The sequence below is a fragment of the Ziziphus jujuba genome, chromosome 5 (genome assembly GCF_031755915.1).
Source record: "Ziziphus jujuba cultivar Dongzao chromosome 5, ASM3175591v1".
In the NCBI taxonomy this organism is placed as follows: Eukaryota; Viridiplantae; Streptophyta; class Magnoliopsida; order Rosales; family Rhamnaceae; genus Ziziphus; species Ziziphus jujuba.
The window spans coordinates 2,626,629-2,641,917 of record NC_083383.1 but is presented as its reverse complement, the minus strand read 5'-3'; the positions used below and the strand labels follow the sequence as shown (position 1 = coordinate 2,641,917).

Sequence of the window (15,289 nt, the reverse complement as noted above, 5' to 3'; positions counted from 1 at the left end):
TTACCCTAAGCTGTGTATAGTCTTAAGACATTGGGGACATGAATCGACCATCTAGTTTCTTTTTATCCTTTTTTTACCTCAAAGCCTATGCGGTGAATTGGCTAGTACATTTTTGGGCCTACTTCCAAGAACCAATTATGCCAGGCTCTGTTTATTTATTTATTTAAAAAAAAAAAAAAAAAAAAAAAAAAAAAAAGGAAGCTATTTACTGTTTAGTTCTCCCGTCCTTTCAGCTATTTTGTAACGGGTGCGGAGATTGGATTTTAAAATTCATATATTTTTTACCCTTTAAATTACGATTTATTTTTTATTTTTTATTTTATAATTAAAATGCCTGAAATCCTATCCAAAGGGTGGACCAGAAACCCAATCCGGAGCCAAAGCATCTCTGTCTGAGCTGTTTAGCAATCCAGTCAGTTGCCTTGTTTGCTTTCCCACAAGAGAAAATCTCACATAATGCAAAAAGTCAGGTTCTACATAATCCTCGCCATCTTATTATAATCAACCACAAAACAGAAGTTTTTTTTTTTTTTTTTTCTTTCAAAGGTACAAAGAAACAGAAGTTAGCTCTTTGCCAATTCAACAATTTGGTTAAAGTGAAGGAATCAAAACCTAAAACACTGATCTCGAAGAAATTCCTTCCAGGCTAATTCACCTAGTGTGTGAAACATTTCTTGTGAAATGTAGCGACAATCTTGTCTTCATTCTGAAACAGAATTTCTCCACTGGGACCAAAATTTTCCTCATCCTTCCTTGTTCATGCATCTTCTCAAAGGTCTGATTCTTTGTCCAAAGTTTCAAGAAAAACGGCTAGACTGATTTTTATTTTTATTTTTATTTTCTTTCATGGGATACATCCATCCTGTTCTAGTAGATATCAGGGATCCAGAAAATTTTAGATATGTCAGAGAAAAGTCACATTAAGCGAAATAGCTAGTGCACTTGTAAGTCAGGCTGCTAAAAACCAAAGACAATCTGTGCTACTTCTTGCCTGGTCCCAGCTATTCCATTGACAACCATAGCCGTGATCCAGCGCACCACCTCTACAACACGCCAACTCTAATAACACAAACTTGGTACAACTAAAGGATATAATTAACCACAGAGAGAGAGTGAGAGAGAGAGAGAGAAATTCAGTTTGTAATTACCTTGCAAAAATCTCCAGTTGAAAAACCTATATAACAAATATATTTTTTTTATTTCTTCATATTTTGGTTATAATTTTGTCAGCACTAAGTTAAGCTGGATCCCAGAAAAAAAAAAAAAACAACAATAGCAAAATATTATGCAGATCCAAAAACATACTTACAAGTTACAACAAGAACTGGGCAGACATCCAATCAAAGAACTGATTAGTACATCATCATAACACCAACAAAAAAAAAAAAAAAAAAATTAAAAAGTTGGTTACAGGCTATCTAGGAGATGAAAAAATTGATTGCCTACTTCGATGGTTTTCCTTCGGACTTGTCAAGGAAGGATCAAATACTATGCTACATAAACGTATTCTTTGGGAAAGCCGACCACAGTATTCCTAGTTTGAAATGAACGTGAATAATGTTTCATGGAACCTCCTATGTATAATATTACAGGGAAGAGTGCTTTCATTCGATGTTAGCTCTATAAAGTGGAATTGTATGGATCCAGATAGAAAAAATGATAACGTCTGTCACATCATTTATGCACAACCAAGTTTATCCAACCTTTCCACAACCCCTTCTTTTCAGGCAACCAGGCACTGTTTACATCACTCTGAAGTCAAAACAGATATCTCAAAAAGCAAGCAGCTCCAACAGGATCTTCTGACTTGGAATATAGAAAGAAGAAATGGAGATCCTCATCGAGTCCAAAGTGGAACGACAAAAAAGAATTTTAATGCTGAAAATCTCCCATGACGAATTGAAAGGAATTTATATAGTGAGAAACATCCAGCTTCCCACAATCAACTACAAAATGATTGTTAGTGCTCTCAAAATGCAAAAACGGCTGAGGGCTGCCTAGTCACTTCCACTACTGTATCTATCTGAAACCAAAGATCGACGGTTAGTCTATTTCATGTCATAAACCCGGAAGAAATTTGCTGAGAGAGAGAGAGAGAGAGAGAGAGAGGTATACCTCCAGACCGTCTTTTCCCTTCCATGGCCTCTTTCTTCTCATGGCAACTTGGGCAAAGGAAGGGGCCATCCCATGGACGCAACTTTCCTAAATTTGATGAGCTAGCATGTATAGAAATACCCTCTCCTGGTTTCAATTCTACTTGACAAATAGCACAGATAAACAACTTAAACATGTTACAGAGTGGATATTTTGAGTCTAACCTGCAGTTGACACAAACATTTACCATGTCAATAAAGACATCATCAGCACAAGCACTGCTTGTTCATAGGACCACCCATGATCAACACAAAGAAATTAACGAAGAACAAAAGCAACTTCAAACCTTTCTGAAAGCAGCGCAGATCCCTCCTCAAATAGTTCCTCCACCACATCTGGCTCTAAATAATCTTTATCAATATTAGAAGATGATTCTGCGGACTTCTTGCGAAACATGGACTTAAACACTCCTCTGCCCTGCCTCTTTGGTGGAGGCAAAGGAGCAGGTGGCTTTTCCACGGGTAACATATCAATAACAATGCACGTTGTATCATCTCGAAGTCCCTTTGCCTGGACAGCTTCCTGGAAGTGCAATAGAAAGTGTGAATAAGTAAATAAAAAGAAAATCTATATCTGACAAACTGTCTAGATGCATGACTGGGTATAAACATATATAATTTATGGAAAGCAGAAATTTCAGTTGTCAATTTACCTTAACAATTTGTTCAGCTGCAGCATCTGGTGGCATCCCACGGCAACAATCGTAAGCAACTTCGGCACTTAAAGCATCCCACACACCATCGCTAGAGATGATAACCCTACCACCACTAGAAGACAACTGTAGAAAATAATTTTCAGAAAGCTAGTGAGTAGGAATTCTTAAAACAGTACAATTCATTATTGGATTATGGTAGAATCTGTGAGAACTTAAAAGCAGAAAACTATAAGAGAAGAGAATTGAACAGCTCCAATGCACAGTTGAAAATTGTCCAGAGTGCAATAAATGGCTCGACAGATACATTTCTAAAATAGACCAAGATTCCAGCATAACCAACTATCCATGTTATTCAACATGCAAGATCCTACCAGAGCATAAGATTAGATCCCACAGGTTTAATTGGTATTTCTTCAAGAATAAAACTTCAAATTTGATTAAAATATCCAGTGCAAACGAATAGCTTTCAAAGAAGTCTACTTCTATCTTGAATGAGATCCAGTAAAAATATCTAAAGACGGATATAAACTATATAATAATAAATGCATGCTAAATAGATTTTTTTTTTTTTAAATATGTTAAAGCAAGAAAAACCATTATAAATACAATTCTCTTGGCCCATATCCAGGCACAAGAGTAAGCATTTAAGAAATTACATAATCAGAAAGGCGCAACAAACCATATTGAACAGCTTAGTGTCACCCACACGACAAATAAAGAACAAACACATACAAAGAGATGTAAATAACGGCAGGGTAATGAAACAAAATTGAACATTGTAAGTGAGATAAGAACATTAGTTAACCTTCACTTGCTTTACATGAGGAACAGGCACTATGAACGGGCCAACATCCATATCTCCAATTGATCGTGAAAGACACAGGCCACCTGGCCAACACCTGAGAGGACCAATCTACAAGAGAAATGAAAAATCATGATGCATGTCAATAGCCTAAAATTTCTTAAATTCAAAAGTTCATGAGCGGAAACCAATCCATTATATTTATGGGCAGAATAGCATAAGCTAAACTTAATTTTCATGTAGGCATCAAATCTTATTCACCAATGTGGTCCCATAATAATAATAATAACAATAAACAAATAAATAAATAAAAAGGTACTCGACCCAAAATATGACTACATGTAAGGTTTGAAAATGGGAAAAGAGTAAGCTTGGCTACAAAAGATTGGAAAGGTACTGGACAATTTAAAAGCAAAACAAAGGGTAACATTTAATACAATCTTGTGTAAAGAAAAAATACCTCTGCACCACCACCAGTATTAAGACGACCCACCTCACCCCCACTTTCAGTGATACGTATCCTCCTACAAGAGAGGGGCAGTCAATAAAATTGTAAAATTGATAATTTTTGGCTGCTACAGCAGATATATTATATTTATAACTTACTCCTCTTCATTGCATTCAAGCCTATGATCTGCAGACAAGTAAAGAAATTCGCCTTCAGTTGATTCAAGCATACCACGGGAATCACCAACAGATGCAACAGTTATGATCCATCCTTCAATAATGACAAAGGTGACAGTTGTTCCTGACGTTTGTGCTGAAAATTTGACCACAGCAATATTTAAAAACCATATATACAGGGAAAAAAAAAAAAAAAAAAAAACCAAACAAAAAAACTAAGAATCTGCATACTTCAACAATGACGCTCAGAAAAGCTACAAAATAAAGTGTCATAAATGGCAAGAACTGATATTAAGTTGGCACTGTTGGACATTCCTAAGTGTAGTGAAACCGGTTAGCAAGAACAATTGCCCAACAAATCTATGAAGACTGTTAGTTAAACGTTATCATTGCACACTCCAATGTAAACTCATATATAATTTATTAGAATGCCAAATAAAAAGCTCCCAAAAGTTACATAACTGGTACTGATAAGTGTGTGAGGACTTACACGAGTACAAGAAAACTTAGTATAAAAGTTGTCAAGCCAGGCTAAATTAATTAGAAAAAAATGAATTACATATCACGATACCAGAACAACATGCAATAAAGGGATATTGTATGAAAACTAAACAACTATAATTCTGGCTTCATGCAATGTTAGAGATCAATCTTGTTTTTAACAAGAAAAAAAAAGAAAAGAAAAAAGAACACTACTAATAAAAATCACCAACAAAGTTTATACAGCTATGTGCTAGGAATCTTATCAAGAGTAAAATCATCAATACTCATTCAAATTTGGGTTACAGAAATGACCATTTTGAACAAAAGGTTACCACATAGAGATGCAATTAAAAATTAAAGGAACGATGCGTATACCTTTCTCTTGAAATTCTATGTCTGTCTTGACAAAAGCAGCAACCAAAGCTCTTGGAAGTGCTAATAGCCATTCATCTCTATTAAGATCAGATGGGAGAGCACTTAAAACATTATTCAGGAGATTCTCCTTTGAGTAAATTGCAGCAGCTGACCCATTATGTCCATCAAACAGCTGCAACACATACAACTATTAGACTAGGAATATGATTGTTATCCATACAAGTAGCAAAGACACTGATGCTTTAATCATGGTAATTTATGTTATATACAAGTAAAACCAAGAGTGATCAAGCAATAAGCATGTTGTGTGGCTCCCCTCACCAGTCACCACCTCCCAAGAAAAAAAAGTTAATGATCATGTAACACAACCACCTAGTCAGCATACTTCTTTATTATTATTATTATTATCATTATTAATAACTTAATCAGCAGCATACTTAAGCATGTCAACTTGAAGCCATTTTGATGTTGATGAACAAAAATATGTCTTTTAGTCGCTTCTACTTCGTTGACCCACCAAAGAAAAAAAATAAAAAAATAAAAAAATCCCTTCCACCTCAAACATGTAAAATTCTAAACTGCAGATATATTCGGGTGCAATTGTATTGAATTTTACATGATTCAAATTGCTAAACATCAAGCACCAAATTTTTCATTCTATCCAACTCTTAATTTACAAAAGGGAATAGTCAACCATGTGTTGTCAACCATTTTTCTTTTCTTTTTTTTTTTTTTTTCTTTTGGACGATAAAGTAGAAATCTTTTCATACTTATAAAATTTTTATAAAAACCATGATTTCTTCATTACAAACAAGAATTGATATAAATAATAATAATAATAATAATAACGCGGGAAGCATACCCCAAAAACGGAAAAAGTAGAAACGCCATCTCCGACCATCCTTTGACATTCGGTTTTAAGCAAAGTGAAATCCTCCCCTTTCTTGCTCTGATTCGCCAGACCGTATATAATTTCCGGATTCTCAATCTTCTCGTTTGCCAATTCACGCTTCAGCAGAACCGAAAGTGGCACCGTGTGATGTTCAGTCTTTGCGGACATTGTTCTCAGAAACAGAAAATCCTTTTACACCCCTCTCCTCTATGAATTTGACTACTACCTTTCAATCGTCCATCCGCTAAAAAATTGAGCAAAAATCCTGCCAAAAACACCACCAGCATTCGCTTCCATAAATAACACCAACTTCCCACCTTTTCTAAACTCAATAATTCAAATTATAAATTTTCCCATACAATACAAGGCACATACAACCAAGCAGATGATAAATCAAAAGTTTCGATTTCTAGCCAGGGACGAATAATCCACATACCAGGCCAAATTACTGAGATCTTCAAGAGAAATAGAAGAAACTGCGGAACATATCAATAACGAGATTATTATGAGCACCTATTACACAAATGCATACAACAATTACACGAAAATACAGAGAACTTTGAATAAAATCATCAATCGCAGATTGATTTGTAAACATATCGTGGAAAACATAAAGTAAAAATAAAAATAAAAAATAAAAAAATAAAAAACCGCGTAGCGTAAAACCATTGCAAAATACAATGTCAATGTGGATAATAGTACTAACTTTACGATTACGACATGAGTACTAATCAACGAAGATGACAAGGGAAATCGATGGAATTTGCGATAATAATAATTAAAACAAATAAAAATAAAAAATAAAAAAGGAAAAGGAAAATTACAGGAAGAGAAAAATGGTTGATTATTAGGCGCGAAGAGAGTAGAAGAAGAGTTAGATAAAACGCTGTGATCGAGAAACGCGGATCCCGGAGCCCTGCAAAAATTCCATTGCCGATAAACAAAAAACCAACTAAACCAGATACCAAAAAACAAAGAAAAGCGCAAATGCAGCTGTTCTCCTTTTCTTTCTCTTTCTTTCCCTCTTATTTATTTATTTATTTTTAACTCTTTTTGTTATGAGCTGACATGGCAGCAACGCACCGTTCTCTTCATTCGGCGCTCCAAGCCGTTTCTATCTTTTTTCCTCCTTTGTTTTTTTTTTTGGGAGCTCCAGCCGCTTGAGGCTATTCTCAACCGTTCGATATTAATCTAATCACTTGCATAAAATCACTCCTAATGGGCTTTTTCGTCTTTGTCGATTCATATGGCCCACTCACCGGACCCCACCATACCCTAATGTAAGGATTGGAATTGGTCGGGCAGTTGGGACAAAATGGGTTTTGATTGGAGGTGATTTGATATTTGTTTTTTTTTTTAAATAATTTTTTTATTACCATTAAAAAACGTTATTGTCTAAATATGGGCTGGCGCCGGTCAAGGGAAATTACGAGGTGCCTTATGAATGTAACGTATCTGGAGGGCTGGACTAAGTCACAGGATTGGGAAGGCATGCAAAATTGCATTTTACGTTTTTATTCTATTTATTATTTATGAACAAAATAATGCTAATTACAAATAACCCAAATTTAAACTCGTTAATTATGTTCACTAATGCCAGCGAATTGAGGGGAAGTTTTGTATATATATATATATATATATATTTTTATCCAATATAATATTGTTACCGCTATAAAAAGTCATCAAGTTTGATATCAGACGTAGGTGAAGGGACAGATAATAATTCGTCGTTAATGTCACGTAGAAGGGCGCTTTCTGGTTGCGGCGTGGGACCCGGGGTTCGTAGGTTGGTGGGACCCACTGATCCCGCACAGTGGGCACTACATTTTCATGCAACCTAATCCTTTGACCTCCACTTGGAGGGCCCGAAATTCTCGGCGCCAGTTATGTGTCACATGACTAAGCAAGCTAGCCCAACATGGAACAAACGCGCGTGAACTTCGTTGCCGAATCAAGGACAGCATCAGATTAAAAGGATATCGACTGGGTCATCACGATTGCATCCTAAAAGTCACGAATCATTGAGGCGCGTATGAGCTTAGAATCCATCATGAAAATTGGTTCAATGGGAAAACTCCGCGTAAAAGAAGTCAATTTAATCAGTCCAATTATCAAAGGCTAAAATTGTTGAAATATTTATCAGAGCATTGGATCAACAGCTCGGTGCAGGTGGCTGGGTTTGGGCTTTTAATTTTGTGGAACAAAGTTGGGCCCCAGAAAACCATACAAAAAGGAGACACTTTTTTTAAAATAATATAAAAAATCCAGGTGCTGCGGTGGACAAAGCAGAGCACATCCATGTTCCATGGTAAAGCAAGGACTTGGAAGCATGTTCTATTAATTTGCCGATGCAAGCTGGAAAAAACCTCCAGCTAGTCATGGAAGTGTTCCTATGATCCTATCAACTTATAACAACTTGTTGCCCATTTGCTCCAACAAATAAATATTCAAAATTAAATGTATATTAAAAACAAACAAGAAAAAACATAACCACCTATAAGAACAACAGCTCACTATATTTCACATTACCAGGGAGGGTGGTATAGTCCATGCGTCCCAAGCAGGATATAAATTTTAGAAAACGTCAAAAAAAAAAATTATTTTTTCTTTTGAAAATAGGCTGCAGAGGTAAAACAGAGTAATGTGGAACAAAGATTTTTTTTTTTTTTTAATGAACAATGAAAGCTAATACGATTCTCACGGCTAGTGTTGGGCTTTGAAAGGCACATGGGTGATGACCCTTGTGGTGGAAGAATCAACCCAGCTGTTTCTAATTCAATCCCTTACATCCCACACCGCCTGTATTTAAGTTTCTTCCTTTTCTTGATAAAGAAAGTGAAATGATTAGAATAACACAATTTCAACGAGGATTATTAAAAAATATTAATAAGGAAAAGAAAAGTTCTTTGGATCTCCCTTAACTTCAAATTTACTTAGAGATAAAAAAGTTCTAAATAGAGGCTCCAATCAATGTCCAAGCAGCGCTTGCCAATATTACTAAGTTTACAATTGGAATTTGACATCTCTATTGAAGACCAACAAAAGTAACATTTTACTGTGAAAATGATAAATCTCATGGCAAGATAAATAAGGTACTTGGAATTTTTTTTTTTTTTTTTTCAACTGAAAAAATAAAATAAAATAAAAACTTGAAAGAGGCTCAAACAAAGACAAATAAGGCAGAGTAGAATCATCTAAAAAGCTAAAAAACAAGATACATAAATTACCCAAAAAAAAAAAAACTTACATAATACTAGGAAATTTGAGACCCAATGAACAAGGGCCACAGCTATTTCAATTAAAGGCAAGACGGCCATCCACAGGCTTTCCATATAAGCAGTCAATCAGAGCATCAGAAAGCCCACATGGTTTCTGAATAAACAGTCGAGATGCATTCCCATAACTCCTTGTGTGTGGTCATAATCAATGCAAAAAGATGCCAAGCAATGATGTGTTAGCAACCCCCCTCCTCCCCAAAAAAAGAAAAATACTAGGAAATTTGAGACCCAATGAACAAGGGCCACAGCTATTTCAATTAAAGGCAAGACGGCCATCCACAGGCTTTCCATATAAGCAGTCAATCAGAGCATCAGAAAGCCCACATGGTTTCTGAATAAACAGTCGAGATGCATTCCCATAACTCCTTGTGTGTGGTCATTATCAATGCAAAAAGATGCCAAGCAATGATGTGTTAGCAACCCCCCTCCTCCCCAAAAAAAGAAAAATTATATTTTTTTCCTTTTTGCTATGAAAAAAAACACAAATGATTTTTAGGTAACCTCCATTTACTTCCGCTCTCATATGCGATGATTACGTATATTATTATTGCATATTCTGGTCTTTTCTAAGCTTTTAATCATTATGCTGAAAAGATGAGGGGTCCCACAACAAAATATTCAAGTCTTTAATCACTAAATCCTCAGACTCCTCCCCACTCCAAACGATCTTATATTTTTTTTATCAGATTTCATTTTTGTTGAATAAAGTTAATGGATTGGATGATGTTGACCAACAGCATCATACACGTTATTAAAAGAGCAAAAAAGCCTTTACATTAGCATAAGAAGGAACTGCATATCATAAATCATAAAATTATAGTTATTTGTATGGAATGGAAACACAGCAATAACTATTCTAAAGTAATTACCTAAAATTGAGTAAGATAGCTTTAACATGCAAATGCATAAGACTCAAGACTGGTTATCCTGTCCATCACCATTAACCCTAACAATGTATACCTGAAAAGAGAATTCAAGCCAATGAAAGGATTAAAAGAAAATGCCAGGAAAGTGGAAGAGAAATTAAAAACAGATGGAGTACTGAAAGAAAGATGAGAGTAACGGATATAATTCTTTTCTTAAACGTTATTGTATAATAATGTGAATAATGTGGAAAGTGGTTTAAATTTCAATCACCTTGAATGCTGAAGGCCGGACTAATTGGAAAATTAATGCATCCCCATCCATCAATTCATGAGCAACTGAAAATCCTTTCCATCCACCACTTAGTCCAGTTTTTCGGGCCAAGTAAATAGTTGGGTATTCATTACCATCTTCATCTATCAATGTCATAACTTCATCTCTCTTTGGGAGGTTCACTTTGCAGAAATGTACCGGAAGGCCCTATATATACACAAAATAATAGAAAAATCATGGGCATACTCCATAAGATAATTCAAATTCAATCCTTTTCGACAGAAAATAATAAAGTATGCTGCAAGGAAAATGGTATCATATAGAATTCCAATAACCCTTAATCAGATAATGGGTATTGTTTCATCATATCCTAAAATTTATTGGGAGAGCAAAAATACATGTGCTAAGCTTTTAATTAATTTCTCCATCTCAATGGTGAGAACATAACAGATAAATTGTTGAGTGCATCATATTTTTATTTTATTGATTCCCAATGTCACAAAAAAACACCCTCTAAATACCCAAAAATATCAGCAAACTTTGAAAATCTACATCATTCTACTCAACGAGTAGAACACAAATAAAAAATGAAATGACTTTTTGTGGTCAAAACAAATTGTGATAATAATAAGAAACCTTTGTGGCTAGATTTAAGGACCTGCTTACTTACCAGCCAGAAACCTCCTGTGACATGTGATGGGAGCATTGATTTTATAAAGTTAGGATACTGAGGTTCCAAACCCGATTGTAGTTTCTCTGCAATCTCTATGGCGGCCGCCCTCGCTTCATCCGAAGCATAAACACGGTTCGACAAATCCCTGTGCTTAGAAATCCTGTATACATCCCATGTAGCTTACGAACTTACTTCACAACCTCCAAAACACCAAGGAATTGTAACATCATAATATCCCACATCCAAAGAACTAAATCATTTCAATCTAAACCATACCTTCTAGGTATCAGCACGCGATCAATAACAACCTGCCACAAATATTAACGAATTGCCCCAAAAAAAAAAAAAAATCCTTATCAAATTTATTCGATGTTTTATAACAAAAGCGCCAAAGACGAAAATTGACTCACTTCTTTATAAACAGGGGCGGGCAAGTTTGCCACGCGACTTGACCTTCTGACCACAACCACCTCTTTCTCTAACGTGCGAGGTTTCTTTACGCTCTTCATCTGCGCATTTAATGAGATAGCAGAGTTTAGCCCCTCTAATGGAGTCAGAGAAGTAATACAAAGAGAGAGGGGGAGGGAGGAGAGGTGGGTGTGAGATTTACAGGGGAGGGCTTGGGAGTTAAGGAGTTTCGAAGAGATTGAGCAATCTTGGGGAGATTGAGGGCCTCCATCCTCTTCTTGTTTTCCTCCAATCTCTTGCGACGGCATTCCTCGTAGGATACCTTAGGTTTAGCCACCACCATTGTGTGCGTTTTTTCTCTTTTTTTTTTTTTTTTTTTTTGTTTTTTCGACGGCCAACCACCGGAAGTCTGGAAGTGAGGCCTGAGACTGAGACTTGGAATGGAGAGAGAGAGTCTGAGTGAGGGAAAAAGGCACTAAATTTGAAAATCTCGACAGTCGACCGTTGGGTTCCCACTCTGGAATATGATCATCATTGGACAGAAGCAAATATCTTTTGGTTACCATTTTAAATTTTAAATGCGTGGTACACTGTTGTTTCCATTTTTATTATTACCCTTCTCACCTTGCCGTACAGCTAAATCGATAAGAGTCAAATCAAATTCGACGGTGTAGATTCAAAATTGTAAATTTGATATGTGACGTTATCCATTTCAAAAAATCGTATGGTTTTGCAAGTTTTTTTTTAATTTTAATTTTTTTTTTTTTAACTTGATTTTCTAGTCTTTCAGCTAGCAATTTCAATACAAAGAGGTTTACCAAATAAAGAACAAAAAGAGCGATTAATTTTTATCTTTTTGTTAGCAAAAACCAGTTCAACCGGCTAACGCTTTATAGGCAGTGAAAGGGACACAGATTCATTCACGACTTGAATAATTGGCTCCCAAATTAATCTGGTCCAGAGTTCACAGTCATGATTCAAGTTTCAGATCAAATCCAGGGTAACCCTAAATGAAGAACTCATAAACCTGGTGCACTAAAGGGTTTTAGAAGTTGCAATAATTAGGTAAAGTAGAGAGGCACTTGGGCCATGCAAAGTACATTAATTTGTCCGGCAAATTCTTCCGTATAAGTCGACTCAGGTTAAGTTTATCATGTAAACACATTACCACATATTGAATGACTTTTTCATGCAATCAACTCTGTGCTCAACAAAGGTTGACAACACATACATTTTCTCAACTCCTCGTTCATTTCTCAGCTTTTCTATGTGGATTGCCAAGAGCATTTGGCAAATTTCCCCCCAAATTGAGGTGTAAAGTTGCTTCATGAAGATTAGGGACTATCCTTAGTATTTTATCAACCCCAAGTTCTTCAACCAGGGTAGCACCTCTTCCAGTCCTTCTTTCAAGCTTCTAGGATTATAATCCAGCTCTGCTTTGGCCTTCTCACAGGAATATGCCCATTGATGTCTTAAAACATAGACTGTCTGCTCCCAGATGGGCAAAAGAAAATTATTAGACAACAAGAATATAAGGCAAAGGAAAATCTATTGCTATGGTGTTTGAAGACCAGAAGGAAATTGCAAAACATCAAATGAAGCATACCGGGGGGCTGATTAGAGGAAGCTTTCCCAGAAGTCGAGAGAAAAGAACTGATACCCATCCATATACCTCAATCAACCATAAGGGGATGTTAAATATGGGCTTCTTCGTTTCGGTGATTATAGCAGCCATATCAAAAACATGCTTGAATGATGCATTTTCTCCTGTTAGTAGATATCTTTCACCAGCTCGACCTTTGTTCATTGCTGAAATATGCCCCTCTACTACATCATCTACATGGCTAAACGAATATCTATCAAATCCAGATCCTATATAACCAGGTAGCCGTCCATTAAATCGTTCAACAAGCTGGCAGGAAAATCAACTTCCATTGAAATATTAACAGAGAAAACTCAATGATATGCATATCTTTTGGAGTAAGATGCATATTAGCAGTTCAGCAATGAATTAAAACCTTTACTCAATAGAAGACCATTACTAAAAGATTTGTTGACTGACCTACCATTGGCATTACATTAAACACACAACACAATAATAAATTCATGTACGAAAAACCAGCTAAACATGTCACTTTATATCATAGTTATCATATTATGAAGTCGCAGGTATCAACAATTTTTCAGAGATTTAGAATGGGACTATTACTCAGTCTTATTACCTAATCTTATTGCTAATGACTACTATAAACAACTTAAAAGATTTTCCGGTTTCCAATTACAATGCTCCTTTTATGAAGAATTAAAGTGAGAAGCACAAGTACCAGGCGAGCAACTATATTCCCCGTAGTGACCTTGCCTGGACCGTAAATGACTCCCGGATATACAACTGTTATTGGCAGCCCTTCCGCAGCTGCTCCTAATGCAATCTTATCAGCAGCAACCTTCGATTTCTCGTACTCTGTGCAGAAATACTTCTCCTGATGGACCTGTCATCACAAATATGTGGTCTGAGGAACACGAAGCAGATAATCAGAAAAGAAAACATCTTTCTTCTTTTGCAAGAAAAAAAGGAAAAAGGAAGCAGTTCGTAATTGTAGAATCTCTGTACTTGACTCTCATCGGCAACATATCCATCCGTTGGTCCCAGAGCAAAAAACGACGACGTATATACAACCTTCTCTACCGTCTTCGTCTCTCTAACAGCTTGCAACACGTTCTTTAATCCCCCTACGTTGACCTAAAACGAAATCAACACATATTGTTCTAGTTTCTCCCACTTATTTCTGTTCGCAAAGAATTTTACAAAAGAACAAAAAAAAAAAAAAAAAACCCTCAAAATTGAAGTTCAAAATTTTCTGTTCATTTTCGTGGGTATTCTCGCCTATCAAACAATTGAAAAATGAAATTCAAAATTGGATTTTGCAGCAATAATATGGACTATGGAGATGTGCTTACGGAGAAGAACTTGGAAGGGTCGGGAAGCCAGGGCTCGACAACGGCGGCTGAATGGAAGATAACGTGGCAACTGGAGAAGGCAGAGAGGAGCGAGGGATAGTCGGTGATATCACCGTAGACGATTTCTAGGGAAGCACCATCAGCTCCGGCAGTGGAGAGTGGAGGGAGGGCGGAGAGATCGCTGGTGGGCCGTACCAAGGCGCGAACATAGTGGCCCTCTCGCAGGAGAGCGTGGCACAATCTGCCCCCCAAATATCCAGACGCGCCGGTCACCACTATCTTCATCTTCTCCCAAGTCTCTCTCTTTCCCTTTTCCGATGTAAATAAATAAGGTGTTAAGGTGTTATCTTGCTCTCTTAGCACAATACTAATTGTCGATCATATTCACAGAGCTTGAGCTTGATCAATTTATTCTTCTTTTGCAGTGGCTACCGATGAAGCTCTCATAACCAATTTGGGCCTGTACATTTGCACACTTCAAGCTTGAACCAAAAGTTGACACTCGGAACCACTTTGTCCCGTAGACTTCTTTTCTTCTTTTTGTTCTTTTTTTTTTTTTTTTTTTTTTTTTTTTTTTGGATGGAGAAAGAGTAAATATTAATTACTCGATTTTAGGGTTTAGCCATTCCCAAAAAGAAGCTTTTTTTTTTTTTTTTTTGACTTGTTGGTCTAGAATTTTTGAAGTTTAAATACTTGTTTTTATAATTTAGTAAGAAGGTAACCGATGGAATCCAACGATATAAACTAGTTGAGAACAAAATCATGCATGCTTTGGCCACATAATTTCTCGATGTTCATGACAGTACCATCAGCAGCTGCCAAGTAAATTGTTTCCGCATTTTATTTGGGA

The 15,289-nt window shown here is 36.2% G+C and overlaps 3 protein-coding genes across 10 annotated transcripts; all 3 read right to left on the bottom strand.

Moving 5' to 3' along the window:
- Nucleotides 1-1,263: 1,263 nt before the first annotated feature.
- Nucleotides 1,264-7,076, bottom strand: LOC107420934 (probable protein phosphatase 2C 12). Of its 6 annotated transcripts, none has more exons than XM_016030027.4 (11): nucleotides 6,810-7,076; nucleotides 6,422-6,461; nucleotides 5,956-6,250; nucleotides 5,094-5,265; nucleotides 4,218-4,371; nucleotides 4,072-4,135; nucleotides 3,615-3,722; nucleotides 2,807-2,932; nucleotides 2,441-2,676; nucleotides 2,116-2,216; nucleotides 1,264-2,019 (listed from the first exon to the last, which is right to left on the bottom strand). In XM_016030027.4, exons 3-11 carry the CDS (start codon nucleotides 6,151-6,153, stop codon nucleotides 1,970-1,972), a joined length of 1,209 nt encoding a protein of 402 aa, XP_015885513.3. In that variant the 5' UTR covers nucleotides 6,154-6,250; nucleotides 6,422-6,461; nucleotides 6,810-7,076; the 3' UTR covers nucleotides 1,264-1,969. The 6 variants fall into 6 exon arrangements, with proteins under 6 accessions (XP_015885513.3, XP_024930176.3, XP_015885510.3 ...); XM_025074408.3 differs by having other exon boundaries at nucleotides 1,264-2,023; nucleotides 6,810-7,072; XM_016030024.4 differs by having other exon boundaries at nucleotides 2,116-2,318; nucleotides 6,422-6,498; nucleotides 6,810-7,065.
- Nucleotides 7,077-9,452: 2,376 nt separating this feature from the next.
- On the bottom strand, nucleotides 9,453-12,188 carry LOC107420903 (B3 domain-containing protein At5g42700). 2 transcript variants are annotated; one of them, XM_025074623.3, is made up of 7 exons: nucleotides 11,684-12,188; nucleotides 11,484-11,582; nucleotides 11,350-11,381; nucleotides 11,071-11,233; nucleotides 10,401-10,607; nucleotides 10,133-10,223; nucleotides 9,453-9,628 (listed from the first exon to the last, which is right to left on the bottom strand). In XM_025074623.3, the coding sequence occupies exons 1-6, from the start codon at nucleotides 11,822-11,824 to the stop codon at nucleotides 10,176-10,178; spliced, it is 690 nt and encodes a 229-aa protein (XP_024930391.2). In that variant the 5' UTR covers nucleotides 11,825-12,188; the 3' UTR covers nucleotides 9,453-9,628; nucleotides 10,133-10,175. The 2 variants fall into 2 exon arrangements, with proteins under 2 accessions (XP_024930391.2, XP_015885454.2); XM_016029968.4 differs by having other exon boundaries at nucleotides 9,454-9,625; nucleotides 11,684-12,157.
- A 359-nt stretch (nucleotides 12,189-12,547) lies between these two features.
- LOC107420927 (uncharacterized) lies at nucleotides 12,548-15,022 on the bottom strand. Of its 2 annotated transcripts, XM_016030002.4 has the most exons (5): nucleotides 14,440-15,016; nucleotides 14,093-14,221; nucleotides 13,806-13,970; nucleotides 13,088-13,393; nucleotides 12,548-12,969 (listed from the first exon to the last, which is right to left on the bottom strand). In XM_016030002.4, exons 1-5 carry the CDS (start codon nucleotides 14,722-14,724, stop codon nucleotides 12,829-12,831), a joined length of 1,026 nt encoding a protein of 341 aa, XP_015885488.2. In that variant the 5' UTR covers nucleotides 14,725-15,016; the 3' UTR covers nucleotides 12,548-12,828. The 2 variants fall into 2 exon arrangements, with proteins under 2 accessions (XP_015885488.2, XP_048331333.2); XM_048475376.2 differs by lacking the exon at nucleotides 14,093-14,221 and having other exon boundaries at nucleotides 14,440-15,022.
- Nucleotides 15,023-15,289: the final 267 nt, after the last annotated feature.